We start from the raw sequence: 27215 nt of genomic DNA, 5'->3' as shown, positions 1-27215 counted from the left end.
CCAATCAAAAATTGGGCAGAAGACTTAAACAGATATTTCTCCAGAGAAGACAGACAGATGGCCAATAAACACATGAAAAGATGCTCAACATCACTCATTATTAGAGAAATCCAAATCAAAACTACAATAAGGTATTGCCTCACACCAGTCAGAATGGCCATCATCAAAAAATCTACAAACAATAAATGCTGGAGAGGGTGTGGAGAAAAGGGAACCCTCCTACTCTGGTAGGGCTTCCCTGGTTGCTCAGCTGGTAAAGACTCCGCCTGCAGTGCAGGAGACCCTGGTCAGGAAGATTGACTGGAGAAGGGATAGCCTACCCACTCTGGTATTCTTGGGCTTCCCTGGTGGCTCAGCTGGTAAAGAATCCGCCTGCAATGCAGGAGACCTGGATTTGATCCCTGGCTTGAGAAGATACCCCAGAGAAGGGAGCATCTACCCACTCCAGTATTCTGGCCTGGAGAATTCCATGGACTGGATATGTATAGTCTATGTGGTCACAAAGACTCAAACATGACTGAGCGACTTTCACTTCACTTTCACTTCCTACACTGTTAGCGGGAGTATAAACTAATACAGCCATTATGGAGACCAGTATGGAGATAAAACTAGAAATAAATCTACCATATGACCCAGCAACCCTACTCCTGGGCATATACCCTGAGAAAACCATAACACTGTGTCTCAGTGTTCATCTCAGCACTGTTTACAACAGCCAGGACATGGAAGCGACCTAGATGTCTGTCGACAGGTGAATGGATAAAGAAGCTGAGATACATATATACAAAGGACTATTAGTCAGTCATAAAAAAAGAATGAATTTGAGTCAGTTGTAGTGAGGTGGATGAACCTAGAACCTGTCACACAGAGTGAAGTGAGGCAGAAAGAGAAAAACAAATATATTATGTGCCTATATGGAACCTTAAAAAGTGCTATTGATGAACCTATTTGCAGGGAAGGAATGAAGACGCAGCTACTACAGAGAATGGACTTGTGGACGCGGGGGGAGGGAGGGAGAGCGTGGGATGAATGGAGAAAGTAGCAACAGCATATAAACAAGATGGATAGCTGGTGAGAAGTTGGCACTCTGATGACCTGGAGGGGAGGGAGAGGGTGGATGTGTGATTATGGCTGACTTGCACTGTATGGTAGAAATCAACACAACATTGTAAAAACATTTTTTTAATATATTTAAATAAATGGAAAAAGGCCTCTCTGGTGTGCGCCTCCCCCCACAAAAAGAAGCATTGTGACAGTTTTGCTGTGTGGCTACTTGACTCCATATCTCTCTCCTGCGGTGGGGGGTAGTTTACATGCTCGACTGTGGTCAGAAGCAGCTGGGTCTTATTTCCTGTCGAAAAATATTTGCTGCCACCTGGAAGGGAGAAGGTGCCTCTCTGACCCATGCGTGTTGAGCATGTCTCCTGGCTGACCTGCCAGACCATTCAGCTCATCGGCGCTCACAAGGGTCCAGACAAAAATAAATGGTACCTTTGGCTTCTGTGTGAAGGTGTAGGTGTTGTGTTTGTTGTTAGTGTTGCGTTTTTAATGTTCTGCGATCACAGGACTCTTCCCCACTTCCTCCCATTCTGAGCTCATGTCTGAGTACAACTTGTGGGGGCCTCTGGGGCCCGTTTTGAGTCACTGACTCAGAGGCCACTAGACTTTCCACTAGGTCAAGACTCCACCGGAAGATGTGGAAAAGATTGCACTCTCTTAGAAGCCCTTCTGCACAATTTTATTAACCATATGCATGTACTACTCTTAATGCTTTTTAAAGAAAAAGAGAAGATTGAACTCTAGACGTTTTTGTACTGAAGTTAAGTGGATTTTTTTGCTTTCAGTTTCTGGTAGCTTTATTTGTAAAGATAAGTGTACAATCACAGCTTTATTTATGAAGATATGTGTCCATGTAAGTGTACCATTAAGACTGCCAGCAGCAATGAAACAAGGGTTTAAAAGATACTTTGTGGTTTGCCTAACACAGGGATGTCACTTTATCTCAGTTGAAAATTTATTTCGAATTAGCACATGGGTTGGAATTAGCCACAACTTGAATCCATAAATGCAGTACAGTGTAGCATTTGAAAGGAATGGGTCTATGTGCGTTCTGGAAGGATCACAGCTTAATACTGAGAAAGCAAGTCATTGTGCAAGACAGACACTGAGTCCAACTGGTGTTTCAAAAAGTAGAACCTTTTTTTTATGTATGTGCCTACAGACAAGAGTATAAATGCACAGGGAGAAAAACAAGCTGGAGCAAAATACAACAGCTGTTACTGTATTATTTGTGTGTTTTAAGCCAGGTAAAAATTTTAACAAGTTTTTTTTTTTTTTTTTTCTGATACCTTGATGTCCCTAAGTGAAAAGTGAAAGTGAAGTCACTCAGTTGTGTCTGACTCTTTGCAACCCCATGGACTGTAGCCCACCATGCTCCTCCATCCATGGGATTTTCTAGGCAAGAATACTGGAGTGGGTAGCCATTTCCTTCTGCAGGGGATCTTCTCGACCCAGGATAGAACTCGGGTCTCCTGCATTGCAGGCATACGCTTTACCATCTGAGCCACCAGGGACTCCCCCAGTGTCCAAAAAGCACAGCCAAACAGTTGGTCTTACCTGTAGATGTAGAAGCAGATAGACAAGTAGGAGAGTAAAGGTTGCGTTACTCTTGGGGGTCTTAATCTCCCGATTCCTGCATGTCTCCTGACTGTTTATTTTCCTTTTTGAAATGCAGAAAATTACCAAAGACATGGATTGCTTTCTGCAAAAACTGAGGCAGAAGATCAAAATTGGTGTCGTCGGCGGGTCGGACTTTGAGAAAGTTCAGGAGCAGCTGGGAGATGACGGTAGGCTCTGCGTTGCTCGTTAGGTCTTGGTGAAACAGTAACTTCTTGTGAGGTTATCGGGACCTGTCGCCACTTAGTGTCGTGGTTACAGCCCTGAACCCTCCTGCCTGTGGGGCAGCCTTCCTGCTTCCTCGATGGGGAAACATTTTCTCTGCCCTTAGTTTTTCTGTTTTTTTTTTTTTTTTTTAATCCTATAAATACATTTCTGGAGCTGCTGGTGAAGCATTTGGTACTCAAACACGTGGACAGATGGACCTAGGAATGGTGTCTGTGTCTCGGCCTGGAATCCTTCTTGCTGATATCTGTTAACTGCCTTCCTGGCCTCAGTTTGGGCACCATCCAGACGCCCTGCTCACCTGGGTGCTGAGGGGTCCTGTGGGTCTTCACGCCTACTTCTGTTGTCCGATTGCTCAGTGTTTCCCAGAGTCACCCAAGGCTCCTCCCTGACTAGGGAACCAGAATCCAGACCCCCAGGCCCAGGAAGCCAGAGACTGACGCAGTGGGTCCGCGGGGCCTGGGAATCGTACTTCAGCAACTGCCTTCAGGAGATTCTAGAGCTGCTTATGTAGTGCTGAGTATTGGAGACTGTCTGCTTCTGTCTGTCTTGAAGACTGGGACTACGGATTATTCATCTTCATGGCCCCAGGGCCGCTGGGGTGCCTGAGATGGGGCCCTGTGAGAAACAGTGGGTGGAGACCTCGAGGGCCTGAGCTTTCTCTTTGGCACCATTGACGTCAGGGGCCAAGAACTCTCTGTTGTCCGATGCATCGGACGCTGTTGAACAGCATCTGCGGCCTCTGCTCACTTGATGCCAGCAGCGCCCCCTCACCCAGGGTGACAACCACACGTGCCTCCAGACACCAGAGATGTCCCTCGGGGCAGCGTCACCCCCAGTTGAGAACCACTCCTCGAGACGTAATACCTTCCAGTGAAAATCTGTGTGGGCTGTATGTATCCGACCGGTTACTAAAAGAGTAATCTGTGGGGGCCCTTTAAAACCCTCTGTTCTGGGCTTCCCTGATGGTCCCAGTGGTTCAGACTCCATGCTTCCGCTGCAGGAGTCATGGGTTCAAGTCTCTGGTTGGGGGGCTAAGATCCCGCATGTCTTGGGGTGCCGCCCAAAACAAAGCTTTCTGTTCCTCTTTCACTAATTGTCCTTGTAGGTGCTCTGTTTAGAAACACCATAAACAACATGTTGTTGTTTGTTGTTTAATTTACTCAGTCATGTCTGACTCTTTGCAAGCCCATGAACTGTAGCCCACCAGGCTGCTCTGTCCATGGGATTTCCCAGATAAGAATACTGGAGTGGGTTGCCATTTCCTACTCTAGGGGATCTTCCCAATCCAGGGATCAACCCTGTGGATTCTATACCACTGAGCCCACCTGGGAAGCCTGTATAAACAACGTAATGGGGCACATTAAGACCCTGTTACCTGGTCCTGATTGCCCTTTCTGCCTCTGATCATGTATTTAACTACAGGCTCAGAGAGGTTTTGTTAGTGTAGGACAGTGTCTTACCTTTCAGAGTGTGAGTGGAAACACCAGATTCAAAATAGTCACGAGCCAGAAGAAAGTGAAAGACCCACCTATATGAGAATCACCTGGGGACCTCGTTCAAATGCAGCGCTTGGCCCCCACCCAACACACCGTGCCTGGGAATCTGCACTATAACAAGCGCCTGAAGTTTGAGACCATCCATGGATATGGGCTTCCCCTATGGCTCAGCGGTAAAGAATCTGCCTCCAATGAAGGAAGTGTGGGTTCGATTCCTGGGTCAGGAAGATCCCCTGGAGGAGGGAATGGCAACCCACTCTAGTGTTCTTGCCTGGAGAACCCCTGTGGACAGAGAAGCCTGGTGGGCTACAGTCCATGGGGTCACACAGAGTCGAACACGACTGAAATGACAGGGTGAACGCAGGCAAGATTGATGTGGGTGGTCTTAAGAATCACCTGAAGAGCTTTTTTGAAAACAGATCATCTGATTCTTAACCCGGCCCCTGCAGGTTCTGATTCAGAAACTCCGGGAACATAGCCTCAAATTCGGCAGGTTTTCCTCACTGTCCGGATGACGCAGGTTACAGTGGGGTTTGGGAGCCATTGTTGGCTTTCACTTGCCTTTACAAATGAACAGGCGGAAGGCAGAGACACGCAGTGACCCACCACCAACTCTCCAGTCTGCAGCCTAGTTGTCATCTGTTAAATTGATAACAAAGCGTCTTTTAAAAAAATTTTTAAGGAGCTTTATTCCACCCTTCCAATCTGTTAAGATAGGTCAGTGTTGGAGTTTAACAGTTTTGTTGGCCACGTGTTAATGAAGAAATAGAAACACAAGGTTCAATTCATTGCATTCTAAAGTTTCTTTTGTTTTGTTGGCAGTTATTAAAAAATATGATTACGTGTTTCCAGAAAATGGCTTGGTAGCATACAGAGATGGGAAACTCTTGTGTAAACAGGTAGGTTTGTAAGTATCCAGACTACGACAGACTACTAGTCAAATGTTTTCTGGAAAGGTACTTAAATGCCTCCAGGGGCTGAATGGTAATGAATTTTCACTCTCGTTTTTTAAATTTTGGATGTTGAACCATGCGACGATTACACATTTCAAATTGCTAACTTAATTTTTACAATTGCTTTTTAAGGGTAATTAATATTTCTGTTCTGGTAGCAGAGACCAGTGCAGGCTGCCTTGCTACAGACATTTTTCATGCAGTCCTGTGTAGCTCTTATTACCATTAGGATCATTCTGTTCAGACAGAAGAGGAAACTGAAGTGAAACAAATATGTTTTCTATCCGTGTCTGCAGATATTTTAATGGGATAAAAGCAGCAATGAATAAACTCTTCTGGGGCTTCCAGGAAGTACTTTGAGAGATAATGGACATAAAAATCTTGAGTGATGAAGCAGGAAATGGTTCTGACTGAAGCCCTTTCTGGTTTGCCCAATGTTTTCAGCAAATAAGAAAGGGAGAGGAGGAAGGCAGTGTGGGTGTCACCCAGCCCCGCCAGGTGACCTTCGGCCCGCGGTGGCTGAAAACCTGGCTTGGCTGGAAAGCCATTTGAAAACATCTCCCACTGTGTTAAGTAACATCAACATTTTCTTTATCTAGAATATTCAAGGTCACCTGGGTGAAGCCCTAATCCAGGATTTAATCAACTACTGTCTGAGCTACATCGCGAAAATCAAGCTCCCGAAGAAGAGGTAGGTTTGCTCTTAGCAACGAGGTGCTGCTGGAGTATAGCGTCACGTCATCTGACGGGTTGGGGCTCAGTTAACTCCACAGTGCAGTGCTTACAAGGGGCCACCGGAAACCTTCTGCAAGGCCTGCAGTGGACTAAAGGAAAGTGAAAGGAGAAGTGAGAGTGAAGTCGCTCAGTCGTGTCCGACTCTTTGCAACCCCATGGACTGCAGCCTACCAGGCTCCTCTGTCCATGGGATTTTCCAGGCAAGAGTACTGGAGTGGGGTGCCATTGCCTTCTCTAGCGGATCTTCCCAACTCAGGGATCGAACCTGGGTCTCCCGCATTGTAGACAGACGCTTTACCGTCTGAGCCGCCAGAGAAGTCCTAGCAGTGGACAAATGATTATATAAATGATGGCATGTCCACATGACAGGAATTGAAAGCTCAATGCTTTCAAAGACTGCCAGTCAAGGCCCCTGCCTGTGACAGCAGCGTGGGAAACGCATCAGCCCCAGCTGGGGGGTCAAAACTAGAGGCCCCCGGGCCAAATCACCCCCCAGATCCAAGTTCACTTGGCCCCCACTGTTCAATACAATCTGAATTAAGTGCTGTCGTTTTTTCATTTTCATCCATTCATTCATTCATTTTTGGCTGTGCTGGGTCTTTGCCGCAACGCATGGGCTTTTTTCTAGCTGTGGCGAGCGGGGCCTACCCCAGGTGCGGTGCAGTGGCATCTTGTTGCGGAGCACTGGACTCCGTGTGCAGCTCGAGGGCTCTAGAGTTCCCGGCTTAATTGCCCAAAAGCATGTGGAATCTTCCCAGACCAGGGATCAAACTGTGTCCCCTGCCTTGGCAGGTGAATTCTTAACCACTGGACCACCAGAGAAGTCCCAGGGCTGTCATTTGAAAGTCTGATTTTAAATGTCCGGGCTCCCGGTTTCTGTTGCATCTGAAGACCCAATAGTTCAATGCCGGCCCTCAGCATGGCAGCAGCTGGCGAGCGGCACAGGCACAGTGCTGCCCCCCACCACCATCTCCAGCCTTTCACAGGCTGTTTGTCTCATTTTTCTGACCTCTCTAGACATTGATTTGTGAACCTGCCTCTTGCTCCAAACACTTATCATCTCAGTTCCCATTTTTAAATAATAATAGTAACATGCACACATGCCACAATTAAAAGATTGGCAGGAAACGGACCGGATGCTAACGGTGGCTGTTTCTGGGTAATGAGGTTACAGGTGGTTTCTTTGAAATACTTTTCATTTTCTTCTGTTTTCTGCACTTACTGTGTGACACCCTAGTGATTAGGAGGTGAAACGTTTCTGAAACGGCAATTGAATCTCAAGAGATGCTGCGCTTTAAAGACTGATTTCCTGAATCAGGTGGCCCTGCTCGGCTCCTCCTCTCAGAGGGCGGGGCTTTTGGTTTTCTCGTCTTTTCTCGTCTGTCCCAGGAAGCGGGGTGGATGAGGCGGACGGACCTTAAGATCCGTTTTTGTTGGAACTGGGAGGTGACCTATGAGCATTCGTTACCCTGTGGTGTTGACATTTGCGTAAATTAGAAATTCAGGTCAGTTCAGTCTTTACTTTGAGCTAAGCGTTAAGGGAAAATAAAAAGAGGGTAAGATCCACTCCCGTTCTCAGAGAGGATGTCGTCTAGTGAGAGACCAGCGTGCAGAGTTGCGACTGAATTAGCCCAGGGTTCCCGGTGGATTCAGGAGGCAGAGCTGAGACCCTCTGAGCAGCGTTTGCCCACATTTCTCGTGGGCCTCACTCTGTGCCCCGCATAGGTCAGGCAGGTGCAGTGAGATGTCACATAGTCCAGATCATCAGGGGGGAAGTGAATGCTTGATCGATTGCCTTAGTCCTGGTGTTAGAAGCCATTCAACAACGGATCAGCCGCCCTCCCTTTCTCGGGAATGAGAGTAATGACGTGTCCTTGAGCTGGGGAAACAATAGAGCTCTTTTACTGACAGTTTAGGACCCACAGGCCTAGGATCCCTGCCCCCGAATGATAACCATTGCCCCCCACCCCCGTGTACATGTAGACGGAGTGGGGGACCAGCCGGGCTGTTGAGAGTCCAGGTCAGCTGGGCGGGGGTTGGGATAGTGTCTCCAGTGTACATGTGTTTGCCTCTTTCTCTGCAAGTGGAGCACAGCAGGGGAGGGTCCAGTGAGGGAGACTTTGCCGTTTTCACTTTACCTGATTGAGTATCCATTGCTACTCAGTTAGCAAAGTACTTTTACATAAAGATTTCAGGAGCTCCTTTGGGGGCTTAGAGCGAGTGCCCTTAGCCCCTTTCTGAGGCTCAGAGCGGTGCCCAAGGTCACCTGGTAAACTGTGGCCTGCCTTGGCCTGGAATCTGGTCCCAGCCCCATGCCTGGCGCTCATCTTCACAGTAGTGTTACTGAGCTCACCTGGGATCCTCAGCAGCTTTTCCTGTGTCTCTTTGCTTGGTGAAAAGCAGCATTTCACTAAATCACTGGCCACGATGTCTGGATAGATACTTTCAGATTCCTCGGGGAGCATGAAGAGCTAGTAATTGTTTCCATAGCTCTTTGCTCGCTGTAACATTCTCTGCCCAAGAGCAGCACTGTCCAGCTGAAATGTAATATATTTTTTGAGCTTTCTGCGGTCCTGGGTTTTTTGGTTTTTAGGAAAGAAAGGAACAAGTGAAATTCATTTTAATATGCTTTATTTAACCAAATGTATCCAAAATACAGTCATGTCAAATGCAGTCAATGTAAAGCGTTATCGGGACCTCCCTGGTGGTCCAGCGGCTAAGACTCCACGCGCCCAATGCAGGGGGCCCACGTTCGATCCCTGGTCAGGGAACTAGGTCTCTCATGCTGCAACTAAGACCCAGCTCAGCCAAATAAGTAAATATTTTAAAAGATAAGGAAAGCCTTATTAGTGAGGATTACACTTTTTCACATGAAATCTCTAAACGCTCATCTCCGATCGGATCAGCCACAGTTCAGGGCTCACGGGCCACGTGGGGCTGGTGACGGCCCACGGCCCAGCACAGCTCCTCCACATGTTGACCGCACCCGCCTCTGCCTGTGGAATTGGCTGCCTCTTAGCCCATCTGTCCTTCTGCCATGTTGCTCAAATGTGTCTCCGGGACCCCTCTCCCCTTCCCCTCCCGCCCAGGGGCACTTTCATAGAGTTCCGTAACGGGATGCTGAACGTGTCGCCGATCGGAAGAAGCTGCAGCCAGGAAGAACGCATTGAGTTCTACGAGCTCGATCGGGTGAGTCTTCCTGAAATAGCCCGGGCATGCGGACACGTGGTGTGCCTGTCTGTGGCCAAGAAAGCCTGCTGTCTACTGCTCTAGACTCTGTATCTTTTTGTCTTCCTCAGAAAGAAAACATAAGACAAAAGTTCGTGGAGGATCTGCGAAAAGAGTTTGCTGGGAAAGGCCTCACGTTTTCCATAGGTACCATATGTCCGAGGGGTTCGTGCTGGGAGGTGGCTGTGGGCCAGTGTGCTCTGGACTTGGACTCAGTTCACGTTCAGGGCTCATGAGCCACATGGGGCTGGTGACAGCCATACGGCCCAGTCCAAGTTCAGCTCTTGGACTCAGTGCTCAGTTTGCTGATGGGCAGCAGGATTTTACAGGTGGCCCATCCATAAGAGGGAAAGCACTCGCCTGGGACTTCCCCGGCAGTCCTGTGGTTGAGACGCTGCACTCCCAAAACAGGGGGGCATGGGTTCAATCCCTGGTCGGGGAACTAATCCTGCGTGTTACACAGCACAGTTCAGTTCAGTTCAATCGCTCAGTCGTGTCCGACTCTGCGACCCCGTGAATCGCAGCACGCCAGGCCTCCCTGTCCATCACCAACTCCCGGAGTTCACTCAGACTCACGTCCATTGAGTCAGTGATGCCATCCAGCCATCTCATCCTCTGGCGTCCCCTTCTCCTCCTGCCCCCAATCCCTCCCAGCATCCAAGTCTTTTCCAATGAGTCAGTTCTTCGCATGAGGTGGCCAAAGTACTGGAGTTTCAGCTTTAGTATCATTCCTTCCAAAGAAATCCCAGGGCTGACCTCCTTCAGAATGGACTGGTTGGATCTCCTTGCAGTCCAAGGGACTCTCAGGAGTCTTCTCCAACACCACAGTTCAAAAGCATCAATTCTTCGGCACTCAGCTTTCTTTATAGTCCAACTCTCACATCCATACATGACCACAGGAAAAACCATAGCCTTGACTAGACGAACCTTTGTTGGCAAAGTAATGTCTCTGCTTTTGAATATGCTATCTAGGTTGGTCATAAGTTTCCTTCCAAGGAGTAAGCGTCTTTTAATTTCATGGCTGCAGTCACTATCTGCAGTGATTTTGGAGCCCAAAAAAATAAAGTCTGACACTGTTTCCACTGTTTCCCCATCTATTTCCCATGAAGTGATGGGACCAGATGCCATGATCTTAGTTTTCTGAATGTTGAGCTTTAAGCCAACTTTTTCACTCTCCACTTTCACTTTCATCAAGAGGCTTTTTAGTTCCTCTTCACTTTCTGCCATAAGGGTGGTGTCATCTGCATATCTGAGGTTATTGATATTTCTCCCGGCAATCTTGATTCCAGCTTGTGTTTCTTCCAGTCCGGCGTTTCTCATGATGTACTCTGCATATAAGTTAAATAAGCAGGGTGACAGTATACAGCCTTGACTTACTCCTTTTCCTATTTGGAACCAGTCTATTGTTCCACGACCAGTTCTAACTGTTGCTTCCTGACCTGCATACAGATTTCTCAAGAGGCAGATCAAGTGGTCTGGTATTCCCATCTCTTTCAGAGTTTTCCACAGTTTCTTGTGATCCACACAGTCAAAGGCTTTGGCGTAGTCAATAAAGCAGAAATAAATGTTTTTCTGGAACTCTCTTGCTTTTTCCATGATCCAGCAGATGTTGGCAATTTGATCTCTGGTTCCTCTGCCTTTTCTAAAACCAGCCTGAACATCAGGAAGTTCACAGTTCACGTATTGCTGAAGCCTGGCTTGGAGAATTTTGAGCATTACTTTACTAGCATGTGAGATGAGTACAGTTGTGCAGTAGTTTGAGCATTCTTTGGCATTGCCTTTCTTTGGGATTAGAATGAAAACTGACCTTTTCCAGTCCTGTGGCCCCTGCTGAGTTTTCCAGATTTGCAGCACAGCCTAAAATAAATTTTTGAAAAATAAAAACCACTCTCCTGCAGAATCAGCCGTAGCAGCAACTTGCCAGACTAGAAGATGAATTCCAGGCTGCTGGTTCTGAATCCTCACCCAGCAGGATTCTCCTCCCAATGCTTCTTCTGCTCAAAAACGAGAGCATCTTGCTTGATGAACTGTGTGTGACGAAGGGGCTTCCCAGGTGGCACTTGTGGTAAAGAATCCACCTGCCAAGGCAGGAGATGCAAGAGACTCAGGTTCAATCCCTGGGTCAGGAAGCTCTCCTGGAGAAGGGAATGGCCACCCACTCCAGCATTCTTGCCTGGAGAACCCTGTGAACAGAGGAGCCTAGAGGGCTACAGGCCTTGACTGAACACACACACACACACACAGGCACACACGTGCGCTTGAAGAGTAAGAACTTATCCGCACACCTTTGGGCAGAGGACAGCACGTGGGTGACTCCATAGAAGAGATGGGACAGGGCAGGGGTTGGAGGGGGCCCGTTAGGTCATGTAAGTCAAATGTGTCTGAAATCCTGTAATATGTGACCAGCAGAGAACCTTAGAAGTCACTTGGGCTGATTTTACAGATCAACAAATGGGGCCCAGAAAGGAGCAGGCTCTCGTCTAGGTTCCCGGAGCTTCTGCCGACAGTGACCGGCCCGCGCGGCTGTTTCTGTGTCTGATGCAGAGCCCCTCTTGCAGTGCTGGGCGTCTCCACCTTGCAATCAGGTGGAACACGCCCAGCTTTAAGCAGACAGGTTTCTACTGTCAGTGCTGGTGAGCCGTTTCTTAAAGCCCTCTCCTTTCACCAGCTCTAATAAGCAAGCATACACTTGCCAGAAAACTAGAGCTGCAGGGGGACTCTGTGTAAAAGATAAATGGATGGGCTGTTAAGTGTCCCGACAAAGCCTTGAAAGGGTTTTTTGTTGCCCATGAAAGCTGTGTGGAAAATCGCTGTCTGTGGGATTTTCATTTTCCTGCACAGCAAGCTGGGTGCATCCTGCTGTTGGGAGGACGCAGCAAGAGCGTGGTGTGGCTGGAGGTGAGCAGGGCTGCAGCAGGCCCTTGGCAGCGTGCGTGCCAGGCTGCTTCAGTGTCTGACCCTGCCCTGCAGAGGCAGATGTGGTTCTCACTCTGAGTCAGCATGCTGCGTCTCTTCTTCAGACTTCAGATTTTTAGATTTTAAGTGAAATGATGTTGGGAGCGGGGGAAGTGTAATGCCAAAATTAATTTCTAGGGACTTCCCTGGTGGTCCAGTGGTTAGGACTTCGTCTGCGAATACAGGGGTGGCAGGTTCTATCGCTGGTCAGGGACCTAAGATCCCACATGCCTCCGGGCCAAAAAAAACAAAACATAAAACAGAAGCAACATTGTAACAAGTTCAGTAAAGACTTTAAAAATGAGCCACATCAAAAAATATATGTATATATCCATACCTTAACTAAAAATAAGACAACCACAGCAACAATTATTTAGGGGAAAAACAAATTCCTAGAACTTACCCCTACTGCTACTGCTGCTAAGTCACTTCAGTCATGTCCGACACTGTGCGACCCCATAGATGGCAGCCCACGAGGCTCCCCTGTCCCTGGGATTCTCCAGGCGAGAACACTGGAGTGATTGAAGTTACCCCTAAAGTATGGTAATTAGCAAGCCAGGGTAATAAAAGTCAACCTTGGGGCTCCAGTTACAGACTAGCTTGAAGTACATGTTTTTTTCAGTGACACATCATTAACCTCCTTTGCATCTCTGGCTTGTGTGTCTCCCACCCCGCTCGGCAGGAGGCCAGATCAGCTTCGATGTCTTCCCCGATGGCTGGGACAAGAGGTACTGCCTGGGACATGTGGAGAAGGACGGCTATAAGACCATCTATTTCTTCGGTGACAAAACCATGCCAGTAAGTATGGAAGGGTGTTAGCAGCCATGTTGTTCAGTTTGGGTTGAGGGGAAGGACAGACAGAGGGGCTTTTTCCCCCTACCACACACACTTCGCCCGGCAGCCTGGCTGACACTGGGTGGTGGCTTCTGTCCTGCGGGGTGTCTCTGCGCTCAGACACCTGCCGCCTCTGGAGGTAAGGATAGAGCCTTTCAGTGTGGTGTTGAGTGTCGCCCACCCGAGCACCTTCCAGAACAAGACCTGGGGCTGTCATCATACCCTCTTTGCGTTTCAAAGCCCTTACCCTTTTTATTTTTCACCGTATTTTTCCCAGAGGCATTCATCTTGATTAGGCTCGAGGAGCCCTGAATGGTAGGAGAATGGGAATCTCGTGGGTCTGACATTCAGGAGAGATGAGAGGTGCAGGGTCAGATCTGGGCATCACTCACAGGGTAGGGGGCCGTCCCGGGGGCACGGTCAGGAACCCCGGGTCCAGGACTGAATCTGAACTGGGGGCTGAGAGCAGAGCCCGGTGTGGAGAGGCCAGCGCCAGCTGAAGGGATTTCCCCAGAGCCTCGGGGCTCACCTGAGGACAGGCGGGTCTCCGCGAGCCCGACCAAGAGGCGTTGCCGCCATCAAGGCCCCGAGGAGGTGCACCCCTAATGGCCACTGCCCAGCCAAGGGCCGCCTCCCTTCAGCGTCTCTCACCTCGTGTCCCTCTGCTTCCCCACGGGCCACCCAGTGTGGTAGCTACCTTGCTGTCAGGCTCCTGTCTCAGGCTTTGTGGCTGCACTGCAGCAGCCAGTGCTGCAGAAAGACTGCATGGACGGAGTCTTTAATTCCTCCAGCAAAAACCCAGGGTTTTGCTGTTTTGCCAAAGTCTGTTCCACATGGGAGGCTTCCAAGGTGGTGCTAATGCTAAAGAATCCACCTGCCAGTGCAAGAGACGTACGAGATGGAGGTGCGATCCCTGGATTGGGAAGATCCCCTGGAGGAGGAAATGGCACTCCAGTGTTCTTGCCTGGAGAATCCCACAGACAGAGAAGTCTGGCGGGCTACAGTCCACGGTGTTAGAAAGAGTCAGACACAACTGGGCAACGTAGCACACGCGTTCTACGTGGACCTGCCTTTTTCAGTAAGAGCTCCACGTGCTAGTCTTCCTGCAGGAAAGGACTTCCAGATAGTATAGTCTCAAGGCCTGCTTTCTGAATTATAAAACTGGGGGACTTGCCTGGTGGTCCAGCGGTTGGGACTCCAAGCTTCCACTGCCGCGGGCCTGGGTTCAGTCCCTGGGCAGGGAACTAAGATCCCACAAACGGAGTGGCGTGGCCGGAAAAAAAATTATAAACCTGGGTCTCAGTGAGGTTACCTTCCCAAGGTCACACAGCTAACGATAGAGCTGGCGACCCCAGAGCCAGCTCCCCACAATGAGTACACTTCCTAGTCCACAGACCGTCTCTCCAGTTCTGTCTTGTTCCCCAGCAAACCCCGTGCTTCTCAGGAGCTGTATCACTGAGCCTTTCTCTCAGTGATGGAGAGAAACGGTTTATAACCACCTCCTTTTGTTGAAATGCTTTGAGGCAGAAGTGCTTTTGAATTCAGGCAAAGAATTGGGGGAAGAAAGTCACTGTCTGAGGCAAAGCGAGCGAATGATATTACCCCCAGGATCTAAGGGATGGCCAGAGACCTCCCCCGTCCCCCCAGCTTTGAGCCGGTCCTTGTAGTCTGAGAAGCAGGCTCTTCAGACGGGCCAAGACAGAATATTCTGTGACCATGGCCTTCTTGCTCTGCGTAAACAGCCATCTGAGGCCTTAGTTGCGGCTTTGCAGAGTGGAGTGCACTCCTTGAGGTAATCAATAAACTACTTCTTTGGGGAATTTTTCATGTAGGAATTAGAGAGTTGTCTGTTTAACCACTGCCTTACCACACATCAGTCTGTTTTGTGGTTTATTATTGTTGTTTTAACTTTTATTGGAGTATGTGCTGTGCTGGGCGTAGTCACTCAGTCGTGTCCGACTCTTTGCAACCCCATGGATCATAGCCCACCAGGCTCCTCTGTCCACAGGGATTCTCCAGAATAAGAATACCGGAGTGGGTTGCCATCCCCTCCTCCAGAGGATCTTCCCGACCCAAGAATTGAACCGGGGTCTCCTGCATTGCAGGCGGATTCTTCACCAGCTGAGCTACCAGGGAAGCCCTTACTGGAGTATAGTCACTTTTTAATGTTCTGTTACTTTCTGCAGTACAGCAGTGAATCAGCTGTGTATACACATCACCCCTCTCTTTTGGATTTCCTTCCCACTTACGTCACCACAGAGCATTGAGTAGGGTGCCCTGTGCTATGCAATTGGTTCTCGTGCGTGCGTGCTCAGTCACGGAGTCATGTCTGACTCTTTGTGACCCCGTGGTCTGTCACCCACCAGACCCCTCTGTCCCTGGGATTTCCCAGGCAAGAACGCTGGAGTGCATTGCCGTTTCCTCCTCAAGGGATTTTCTCAACCCAGGGACTGAAAAATCCCTGTGTCTCCTGCTTTGGCGGGAGGATTCTTTACTACACATAGTAGTGTATCAGTTACCTTCTTTTTTAATCTTACGTACCTTTAAAAAATGGGTGCTGCGAAATGGAGGTCCCCCTCCCCCCGACTCAATCCTTAATTAATAGGCATTCATTGTAGAAAATTAGAAGCGGCATGAGGAGGAAAGTAGAAGGCACTTGTGAGTCGCAGCTGGCCCGCCGCCCAGCCTGTTCGCACGTCTGCCCATGACCCCAGCTGTGGACCTGGCACGTGCACTCGTTTCGTTTCTGCTTTTCTTCTCAACATACTTCATTCCCGCCCCTGCATCAGGGAATATATTTTGAAGACAAACGTTTGATGGCCGTATAACATTCTAGCGTTCAGGCACAGTCTGTTGACCCACTTCCCTAGCAGAGGCCGTTTTGGGTTGCGGCTCTTTGCTCTCGTAACGAACACTGTGGTGAACCCTTCTTGCGTCATCCTTGGCCCTCTTCTCTGATCTTCTTTGTCAGTGGTTTTCCCGGAAATGGGAGTTAGCTGCCCAGCCCTCTAACTCTTTTACCGTCCCGACGCACAGAGCAGTTCAGGCGCTAGCTTTACGCTTCTCCTATTCGGTGACAGACATTCTGAAAGCTGTTTTTTCCCTTTGTGCCAGGCAAATGTCTTTGCTGGCTTCCAGGGAGGTGGCACCTGAGCTGAGTACTGGGTGAAAAACCATTTCCCTGCCAAGCTCAGCAGATTCAGTTTCCCTCTGATGGGATCTGACTTTGTATGGGGTCCCCCATGTCTTCCCCGACCCCCAGCCCACCCTGAGCACCTCCAGAGAGCAGAGGGGAGAAGTAAGAGGCTGGCCTTTGCTTTTCTAAACTCTTGTCAGTGCTGGGAACCCCCTCATCCTCTCCAGCAGTCACAACAACCAGTGTCCTAAACCCAGCTCAGAGTTCAGGTTGAAGGCCCTGGGTCCAGCCTTGGGGCCTCAGTTTGCCATGGGGAGGGAGACAGCCAGGGCTCGGGAAGAAGACCCAGACCACTCTGCCTCGCTCTCTGGGGGGCTGCCAAATCATCCCCAGCCTTCCTGAATTCCCAGGCAACAGTGCTTCTGCTTGTTTAATGCTTTTTGTAAAAAACATATTGGCTTTAAGTCGCTACAGCATGAAAACACATCTGAACCCTTCGTGAGCACTACCCACTGATGGACTCTGACTCCGCAGTTCGGCTCTGGTTGATTCAGCTCGCAATTCTCCCCTCCATGTGTAGAAAGGGCTTCAGAGAGGGGCCGGCCCAGCTAGGACCCCACCCTTCACAGGAGGAGACAGAGTGAACACAGCACAATGCCAGGTAGCCTGAAACAGCTAGAGCGGGGTAACAGGCTGCATGACTTGTCTAAAGACAGAGAAGTCCTCTCTCCTCACGTTTGCACGTCCGGACACACAGGGAGTCTGAAAAGATACCCGGAAACAAACTCCAGAGTTAACTGTGAGGGTAGGGGTGAGGAGGGGAGAGGGACTGCCCGCTGTGACCAGATCCGATTCTTTACATTTCTGAACTGCCTGAAGGTGCTATCTATTGAAAACTAAAACTTTAAACTGTCTAATTGAAAAAGGGAAGAAGACGAAACTTCTCAAGTACTTCCTCAGCGCCAGACCCTGAGCTGGACACTTCCACGGGGTCTGCCCCGTCCCCACCGCAGCTGGGGAAGGCTGGGGCCCCACAGAGGGTCAGCCCCTGAGTGGGCTCTGGAAGCCCCTCCCTAGTCATTCTCTCCCCTCATTCCAAAGCACTGCGATCACTCTCCCTAAAACCCACGTGGTGGAGAGGGGCAATGGGCTTGAGAGTACCCAAATCTGCGCCCCCAGAAGCCTGGCGCAGTGACCACAAGTGAGTCTGTCTCTTCCTGGGCCTCAGTGCCCTGGGCCGTCCACTGGGGCTATGGGTCCCCTTCCGAAGGCTCGAGAACAAAGTGTGGTCTTAATAGGGCAGGCAGTGGGTAAGCCTGGCCTGCATCCAGGAGCCACTGCCTTTAAGGAAGTTAGGATAAGGCTCACCTGGGACTGAGGACGCTTTGTGAGGTTGGGGCCCACAGGGCGGATGACGCGTCACCGTTGTGAGTGGTACCCAGCCACCCTCGAGATGCTTGTAGGTCTTTAGCCTCAGTCAGGACTTCCTCGCTGTGCCCAGCATCTCAAGGCATCTCCAGGACCCCCAGCAAAAGCACTGTGTCCTGGGGTTAGACCCGCCTCACTCACTACTCCTTTGTCTGCTGAAATCTAAGGACTAGGTCTCAGGTGGCTGATGGCAGGCTTTGTTAGCGGGGTGAGGGGAGCCCCCCGGAGGAGGAGGTTGGACCAGATTAAAGGGTCTCAGCCTGGCCGAGAAGACCCTTGTGCCCCCGCTGAGAAGAGCAAAAGCTAGAATGGGGTGCAAAGGAGCCACAGGTTCCAGGTGTCCACCAGGGGCCCGCCTTCCTTCCAGACACGACAGTCCATGGCCTCCCGGGGCCAGAGGACAGGACGGTGGCTGACTGGACCGGGCCCGCCCCAGCATTCCTGCTCAGGGAGAGCGGGCCCCCAGGGGGCACTGGTGTTCACAGCATCAGCTTCCCGAGCCAGGACCCCTCACAGCTCTAAACCCCTTTTTATGGATCAGAGGTAGGATATGCCAGAGCCATCAGCAGACCAGAAGGGTCAGTCATCCAGGGACTTCAGCCCAACAGCCAGCTCGCTTTCCACCACCCCTGGCCGGGTCATCTTGTGTGTGCACGTTCTGTTCAGTCATGTCCGACTCTGTGACCCCATGGACTGTGGCCCACCAGGCTCCTCTGTCCATGGGATTTTCCAGGCAGGAATACTGGAGTAGGTTGCCATTTCCCCTCCAGAGGGCCTTTCCGATGCAGGAGTCGAACCCACGTGTCTTGCATCTTCTGTGTTGGCAGGTGGGTTCTTTACCACTGAGCCGCCTGGTAATCACTAGGACTGAAACCACTGGTTCTCGGCCCTGGAGGCCACATTGGAGTCACCTGGTTCCTTTCAAAACCTCAGGTCCCTGGTGCCAGGCTCTTACTATTTTTTACCCTGTTTACTTCTTTCTAGGAAAAAAAAGAAATCAGTACTATTCTCTAAGGGCATTCATTTTCAAACATTAAAATTGTTTGAGGTTGTGGTCAAATCAGTTCAGTCGCGTCCAACTCTGGCCCGTGGACTGCAGCACACCAGGCCTCCGTGTGCATCTCCAGCTCGTGGAGCTTGCTCAAATTCATGTCCGTCAAGTCGGTGATGCCATCCAACCATCTCATCCTCTGTCATCCCCTTCTCCTCCCGCCTTCAATCTTTCCCAGCATCAGGGTCTTTTCCAGTAAGTCAGTTCTTCGCATCAGGTGGCCATAGTGTTGGAGTTTCAGCTTCAGCCTCAGTCCTTCCAATGAATATTCAGAACTCATCTCCTTTAGGATTGACTGGTTGGATCTCCTTGCAGTCCAAGGGACTCAAGAGTCTTCTCCAACACCACAGTTCAAAAGCATCAGTTCTTCGGCACTCAGCTTTCTTTATAGTCCAGCTCTCAATCCATACACGACCACTGGAAAAACCATAGCCTTGACTAGACGGGCCTTTGTCGGCAAAGTGAGATTGTTCTCACCCACGAAGAACAGCACACATGGCAGTCAGGTGGGGAGCCCCCAGACCCACGGCCTGCTGCCCGAGCCCCAGGCGCCTGGCCCTCAGGTGGCTGGAGACACCCTGAGGTGGGAGCTCTCAGAGTTACCCAGGCCTCTGGCCCCCCATCTTTTGTTCTTTCCCAGTCTTTCTGACGAATTTTTTAAGCTCTTGCAGTGACTGTCACCTGCCACCAGGGGGCGAATCCCTGCTCTGGGCCGAGGCCTGGTCTTGGAGGCCTTTGTACCCCTGACAAGTAGAGATTTGCCAAGTGCCTGCTGGACTCCCCGGGGTAAACATCCTCGTGCAGCCGCAGAGCCTGGCTGTGCAGTGGGCGGGTGTCCACGCAGCCCAGACCCCCTGGAAGTCATGTCGCGTCTGTGGCTTGCGGGAACCTGGGTCGGGGACACTGAGCCCTGCTCCCCTTCTTTATCTCCAGCGTCGGCATAATCAAGTTTCACTGGAACCCTCTCCCCTGCAGCCCAGACCTTGGCCTCTCTGGGATTAAATATTAATGGGCGGCCTGGGCTGAGCCAGGGCCTCTCCTTCAGGCCGGCCAGGTTCACCCCAACGGAAACACAACCGCTTATTCATCCTTCCGCCCCCTCCCTCTTCTCCCAGGAAACCAGAGCTTTGTTCTGGAGCTTGGGGAAGCTGAGTCTGGTAACCTCGGTGCATATGTAAATCCAGTTTTGAAATTTCCACTATTTCCTGTCCTCCGAAGCGTTATTACCGAAGCCGAAGCCATATTTTTCTCGAGGGCGGTGCCCTCACTAGCTTGGTGTTTGGGTTCTGCTTCTCCCGACCTCCTTCCGAGTCTGGCTGGCGAGGTCTGTGCCGCCCAGGAGGAGCCTGCTGTGCTCTGAGGCCAGGTCCCCGCGGGAGAGGCCTGTGGGCGGTTCCGCTTTCACAGGTGATCTGAATATCTGGACCTTGGCTCGATACAAGCCAGTGGCTTATATAGCAGTGGGGCTGACTCAGGTCCAGAGACAGCTCCCCTACCTGCCCGCACCCCCGCCATCAGGGCTGGAGGATGCTCACGCCAAGTGAGGCTGTGGTGGGCACCCAGCTGTCCCCGCACGGGACGCCCTCCCCAGGGGGTGGGTGTGGCGGCTCTGAGCCTGGTTGCCCCAGAGGTCCTGCTCCCCAGGTGGTGTCTTCTGTCCGCCTTGCTCCCTGCCTGGCGGCAGGCACCTCCTCTGCTCCCCCTTTGGAGTCCTCACCTTGCCCCCACCCGTTCTCCAGAAGGACCCTCTTGTGATGGGAACCTGATGGTGTGAAGCCTGGCTCCCTGGAGGCTTGGCGTGAACCCCCCCTCCTCCCTGCGGGTTCTCAGGGGCAGCCTTTCCCGGATGGGCGGTCACTGTCTTCTCCGTCGCCTCCCTTCCTTCGGCCCCTCCCTGCATTCTTTACAGCTGCCAGCGGAGCCGTCTGGGTCGGTCTCAGAGACCAGCTCGGAAGGCAGCCTGTCAGTGGACTTTGCCACTGTCCCTCGAGCTTCTGAGCCCAGGCCAGGCGGGTCGTGGGTGCTGCCTCCCTCCAGGGTCCCTCCAGGGTCCCTCCAGGGTCCGTGAGTGGCGCAGCAGTGAGAATGCCTGGGGGCACTGGGCGTCTGCACGGGGCAGGGCTTGGTTCTCCCTTTGTTGTCAGATGCCGTTAGGTGCGATGTGCTGGCTTCCCCACACCCGGGCGGCCCTAAGAGAAACCTTTCGTTTCATCTTAAGAATTGGTTTCACACATACTTGTTTTGGTGGTGTTTTGTTTTTCAGATATTTACTCGTCTATTTATTTGGCTGCGTCTTAGTTGCGCCACTCAGTATCCTTAGTTGAGGCCTGTGGGATCTAGTTCCCTGACCGGGGATCGAACCCCGGGCCCCCTGCTTTGGGAGAGCGGGGTCTTAGCCACTGGACCACCAGGGAAGTCCCACACACGTATTTGTCTAGGAGACACTGGCTATGAAGTGGGAGCTGGCTGGCTGACCAGAGTCCTTTTGTGGGACATAAATTTGTGAGGCCCACGTAAGGCCTGGCCAGCTTCTGGGAATGCACCTTCCCCAGCACGGCTCCAAGGTCACGGCTCCCAAAGTGGCTCCACCCAGCTCACCTGGGCCCCGGCAGCTGACTGTTCTGGGTCTGTGAACCTCACTACCTCCACCTTCTGCTTGGGGGTGGCTGGTTCTTACAAAGACGAGAGCAGCTGTAATTTCAGGTGTCAGTCGTTTAAAAAGTTGTCAGATTTTTTTTTTTTTTTTTAAGATTTTTGAATTAGGCTGCTTATCCATTTTTATAAGGAAAGTGTAGGAATTTCCATGAGAAGGAAAGCAGGGGCAGGGCCTGGGGTGTGGAAGCAGCATTTCCCTGAGACAGGTGTGACTGGGGAAGGTGCGGCACTGGCTCCGGGGCTGGGGGGACCCACGATCACGGACCCCCTCCCCCTAGCATACCCAGGTCCTCCAGACACGTGCCCTCAACTCCTGGGGGCGCAGTGGGTGAGGGAAGCAAGAAAACAGGTCCCCACACTCGCTGAGCCCCAGGGGCTGCCCCAGGACCGCTCGTCCACCGGTGGCCTCCGCACCTCTGGCACGGTTCCGCCACGATCCCCCCTTCACAGACGGAGAGCCGCCCACAGCACCCCCGTCGCCGGTGCTGGAACCAGGATCTGAGCCCAGGTCAGCAGGCTCGGGCTCCAGGCACGTGGGCCTGTTGAAGCTTAATAAATCACACGCAGCCACACGCGTGGCCAGTCATGCATCTGTCAGGCCAGCCACACGCGTGGCCAGCGTCAGCTCAGAGATGGACCATGTCCATGGTCCCAGGAAGTTCAAGGGCAGCGCAGCTCTGGCCCGTCTGCCCTTCCCTGTGACCTGTTAGGAACATATGGGTGCGGTTAAAGAAAATCGATGGCTGTGAGATTCCTGTCACCCACTGTGCTGCTTTCTTGATAGAAAAATAAGCCTTAGACAGGTCTTCGGGAACATTGTGATTTCTTCCACAGGCATAATTACATGTTCCTAGCTGAAGGCAGTTCAAGGGAAGGTGAAAAACCCTTTCTTGGTAGCAACTGTACCGGGTTGTTCCTCTCCTGGAATGGTAGCTGCAGAGAGATGCTCCCAGTAAAACACGAGGTCCTCATTTCTCTGGTGGTCCCAGGCCGGGGTGGCAGGGGCCAAGGCCCAGGACAAACCAGGTGGCGCCTGCATCCGCCTCGTGTCTTCACAGGGCGGGAATGACCACGAGATCTTCACAGACCCCAGGACGGTGGGCTACACGGTGGCGGCGCCGGAGGACACGCGCAGGATCTGCGAGGAGCTCTTCTGCTGACCGGCCTGCACCCCATGGGAGGGGTTGCTCCCTGTGGGAGGGCTCCCCCCAGCCCACCCTGCAGTCCTCGCTACCATCCCCGCTGGGCAGGGGAATCGCCCTCCGTTTTCAGGGCCAGAGAAAAAGGCTTGTCAAGAACGGTTCCCAGGACTGCCTCCAGCAGAGAGTTACATCCCCACCCACCCCCACTCTACCCGATACGTGCAGTCACAGTGCCCCTGGGGGTTTTGTTTTTAAACTTCCCCATCATTCCAGAACAGTCCAGAGAGAATGAAATGAGTGAGCCTGGACCCTCCCTCTTCATGGGTCTCGTGGAAAATGTAACAGATGTTCATGCTGGGACCCCCTGCATCAGCACTGGAAGGGGGCTCTTGATGAGAAAGGACAGGACGTTTATGATGAGGCCGACCCCAGCACAGACAGTTAAGACATTTCCAGAAATGAAGCCCATGAGTGTCTGTGCTGGCCCAGTGACCACTGACCCCTGGGACTTTGCACGTCACTCGCTGAGGACTCGGGGTAGCTCCATATCCACTACACATTGGAGCCCGTTGGTTCCGGAGACATGGACGGTGGAACCAACAGCCCCGCCGAGAACTGGCCCGCAGGCCGCCCGAGATGCTGCTCTGAGCCCCAGCCCCGCGAGTGCCGAGGCCTTCACACTTCACTCCTCAGGGATCAGGGAAGGGCCTGAGCTGCTAACAGATCTGGAGCCCGGTCTTTGAATAATAAGCCCGCCCCCTCCCTCACTCCCTCACCCAGACTTTGACCCCAGGGCTGGAGCAGCTCTGTCAGGCCTCTAACCCAGTCTCCCCTCTCTCCTGCCTCCTGCAAGTTCCTGTGGCTGGAAGGACAGCAGCTCTGGCCCTCACCCAGAGCATGGACGTGAGCTTTCCAAGAAAACGGTTCACACATCATTGTTCAGCTTTGGTCCCTCCAGACCGGGGTGGGGTCAGTCCAGGCGTGACCTCTGCTGGGGCTCTCAGACCTGAACCTGAATCTGGGGGTGGGGGAACTGGAGAGGGGTGTTCTGCCACCCCACTAGTTGGTCCCCACCAGGTGCCTTCATCACAGAGGAACCTGGTTCCGCCCTAGCCTCCCCTGAGCCCAGCTTGTCTTAGCCTGGAAGAGAAAAGCAGCACCAGTCTGGGGGTCAGCCCCCACCGGCCCCGCCCGCAGTCACGTGCTAGGGTGACCGTTCTCAGTGGTCCCCAGGACTCAGCAGTCCTGGGGCATCTTTCCTGGCTGGATTTTAAATGATACTGTAATGATCTTTCAAAATGAAAAGTAGCAAATTAAAGTGATTTTATTGGTTCCTGTTTCTCATTCCGATTCCTGTTTTGTCCCTGGGTGGTTCAATGAGCCGGTGCCTACTCAGATTCTAGGGGAAAAGCTCAGCCCTTTGGGACCCGAGAGTCGCTCTTTTCGATGCAGTGGTTTCCCCGATGTTGCAGGGTGGTAACTGCAACTGGCGCAGACCCTTCATGCTTCTCTGTCCTCTGGGTTAGTACCCAGTGGGCCCTACAAGTCTCTGTAACTTCTTATGTCAGTTGAGTCTTAACCTTACTCAGACTGTCGCAACCCTTATAACTGAGGTGGAGGGTGTGCTGTTTCCCTGCCCTGCTTGGAGCTCCCCTGGGCAGGTCCCCAAGGCCGGCCCCACCCCCACCCTGCACTGTCAGAATTCCCTCAACCTGCTTCCCATTCTCCAGATGACCTCGGACCTCCCGCCATCCTTCTGCTTCTGTAGTCTTATCCCAGGTCCAGCCCAGCCCAAGCTCCCCCAGTTATGTCATCCATCTCTTCTTTATTTAGACATTCTCCCAGGTGGTTCAGATGGTAAAGAATCTGCCTGCAATTCAGGAGACCCAGGTTCTATCCCTGGGTCTGGAAGATCCCCTGGACAAGGGAATGGCTACTCATTCTAGTACTCTTGCTGGGAGAATCCCATGGACAGAGGAGCCTGGCAGGCTACGGTGCAAAGGATAGCATAGAGTTGGACGAGAGTGAGCATGGAGGCTCAGATGGGATATAGTCCCCACCACACACACAACTGAACTGACTTTTCATAAGAGCCTTGGAAGAGTGGGAGCCGCCGCTCACTTCATCATCCCCAGAAAATCCTGTGAGGCAGAGTGTGAACCCTGACAGGTGAGGGAAGTCCCTCCCTGCCTTCGAGGTTCCAGGACAGTAGACACTGCGGCAAGAGATGTAAACACAGTAGCTCAGTGTTGAGCAAAAGGGAAGCAGAGAGGTCACCCCAGGTCAGCCTGGGGCTGTTAAGAAAGCTTCCCGCCTCCCTCTGGCCCTTCCCCAGGCCCCACCCCACCCCTACCCCCAGCACTCTGGAAGCTGACCTGGGCTCGAGGGCATAGGAAACCTCAGGGGAAAGACCACACCAGCAGCTACCGGTGCCAGGAAGGCCCTTATGAACCTCGGTGAGGGGGCTTGAACTTGATCCCAAGGGAGGGATCTGCGTGACAGGTCTGTCCAGCTCCCGGGCAGGAAGTGACTGGAGGCCCGGCCGAAGAACCAGTCGGGCAGACCGGGCAGACATCTGGGTGTGTCTGGGCGAGGCGAGGCAGCCTCGGCGGCCCAGATTCACTTCCTCTCCGGGGGCTTCTTTCCTCATCTCCCCAGGCAGGGTCCCCTCGGCCGGGACTCCACGTCTGCCCATCCGCCCGTTCTCCACAGACCCAAAAACCCCTTTCTGCAGCTCCTCCTGTCTCCTGCACCCTGGCTGCCACCGAACCCTCCCTCGTGCTAAATGCCGGCTCCAGCCTCTCCCTGAACGAGTTCGATGGGCTGGTCATAATTTTTCCTAATGTGCTCTGACAATCAATATGCTCTTACATTAAAGATGTTCGCCTGCGCACCACCCCAAAGTCATCACCTGCCTCTCGAGGGGCAGGGGGCCCAAGGAAGACCTTCCCAGCCTCTCCTGCCCCACTGCAATCCCCCCACCCACCCACATGCCCTTGGAAACCCCAAACCTGGGCCACCTCCCCTGTCAGCGCGTGCTCACACTGGAAACAGGGAAATGCATCAGCAGGGCACTTCACAGCTGGCCAACCAAGTGGCATTTTCTGTTGTCACGAAGCCATATCCCTTTGCTCAGCTCACCTACATGTGAGGGTACTGATTAAGGAACAAGGCATGGATGATCCCACTTTCTTACTCATCCCCCCGAAAAAAAACTGAATGTATCAGCCTCCTTTGGGGAGATGCACCCCCCCTTTCCCACCCACCCCCCACCTGCTGGCTTCAAGGAAGAACTCCCCGCAGCCAGATTCCACCTTGACACAGAACGCCAGACTCTCCAACAAAACAGTTTATTGAGAAAGGTGCTGGTGAGAGGAAAGACCTGGAGTCAGGAATCCGGATTCTGTCCCCAGCTTGGTCACCAACACTATCCATCCTCCTAGAGCCTCTGGGATAACTCAAGATTGTGCTTTGAGTGGGGAGGGGTCCCTTCCAGCCCTCACAACACAAAGTGAGAATGGAGCATTTACAAAGGAGTCTCCCAGCAAGAGGACCCACGTGTCACCTGGAGGAGCAGATCCGACTTCCAGCCCACTAGCAGGCTGGTGGGGTCACGTGGAGCCCCAACCACGTACCAGGGTGAGGGCAAGGCAGCGAAGTCGCCTGAGGGAGCGGGTGGCAAAGACGCAGGCTCTCAACCTCAAGGATGGGTCTCTCAAGGATGAGTGACTTCACTCAAAGTGTGGTCCATACCCAACAGACAGGGGTCTCTGGGGGCCACCTGGGGACCGTCCAAGGCTGGAGGGGAGACGGCCACTGCGGACCAGCAGAAGGCAGAGTGGGGAAGACCCTTCAAGGGGGCACTGCAGGCCGGGAAAAAAGATCAGCTTCCTTAACTGTGACGTTTCACTGCGCACTTGTAACCAACATTTACTCGCCTACTTAAAAACAACTCCAGGGGTCATTTCGTGATGTATGGAAATATCAAATCGCTGTGTTGTGCACGGGGAACTAACATTGTGTTGTAAATCAGGCATACTTTAAAAAACACACACAACTCCATTGGTCCTCAGCAAAATAGCTCTGGCCTCCGACCCCCTCGCAGAAATTCAGATACACTGGATGAGGCCCCACTACCTTTCAAGGGCTCACGCCTCCCTGTATTGCCAAATGGACCCTTGACTACATATTTCATGGGTGTGGCCACATATTTCAAGATGTGTTAAATATGTTTTTCCCATATTTCCCAGCTATTTCTATTTTTAAATCACAACTAAAGCCGAACCAAGCCACACCAAAGGAAAGCCTTAAGGATCTGTTTACTGGAAATATCCACAAAGGTCTGCAATGTCAACAGTAAAGTGCAAACAGAACTGGCTCCGGTGAGAGCTTGAGTTCTTAAAGAAAAAAAAAAATCCTAAGCAGTTCACACCAATTTTCCTGAAAACACCACCAAAGGCCTATTTCTCCTTCAACTTGTGACTTGGCCAGGCTCCCAGGAAGCAAACCACCTGCTCTTTTCTAGATGGATCCCGAGAAAGGTCCCTTTGGAAACAAAGACCCTCCCCCTCTCCACACTCCCCACCCCTCCCCTCCACCTCCCGGATGGGTGGCTGAGCCAGGATCTCTCAACCAAAGACAGACAGGCAGGACCAGGCTTCAAAGAGAACGAGGACTCGCCTCTAAGCACACGGCTGC

The 27215-nt window shown here is 52.0% G+C and overlaps 1 protein-coding gene across 2 annotated transcripts in view; it reads left to right on the top strand.

Moving 5' to 3' along the window:
• The window catches only part of PMM2 (phosphomannomutase 2), a 30129-nt gene extending 6279 nt beyond the window's left edge, over positions 1 to 23850 (top strand). For both annotated transcript variants that reach the window (XM_086375837.1, XM_086375838.1), the window contains 7 exons: positions 2735 to 2846; positions 5223 to 5299; positions 5953 to 6044; positions 9178 to 9277; positions 9388 to 9463; positions 12954 to 13069; positions 22434 to 23850. In XM_086375837.1, the coding sequence (XP_086231963.1) occupies positions 2735 to 2846; positions 5223 to 5299; positions 5953 to 6044; positions 9178 to 9277; positions 9388 to 9463; positions 12954 to 13069; positions 22434 to 22535 (675 nt within the window). In that variant the 3' untranslated portion in view covers positions 22536 to 23850. The remainder of the gene's footprint in view (positions 1 to 2734; positions 2847 to 5222; positions 5300 to 5952; positions 6045 to 9177; positions 9278 to 9387; positions 9464 to 12953; positions 13070 to 22433) is intronic.
• The last annotated feature ends 3365 nt before the right edge of the window (positions 23851 to 27215 follow it).

Source organism: Bos grunniens, chromosome 25 (genome assembly GCF_055505025.1).
Source record: "Bos grunniens cultivar Pamir isolate PY7600 chromosome 25, Bosgru_T2T1.0, whole genome shotgun sequence".
Lineage (NCBI taxonomy): Eukaryota > Metazoa > Chordata > Mammalia > Artiodactyla > Bovidae > Bos > Bos grunniens.
Note: the sequence above shows the minus strand (reverse complement) of the source record. Positions and strands in the feature narration are given on the sequence as shown.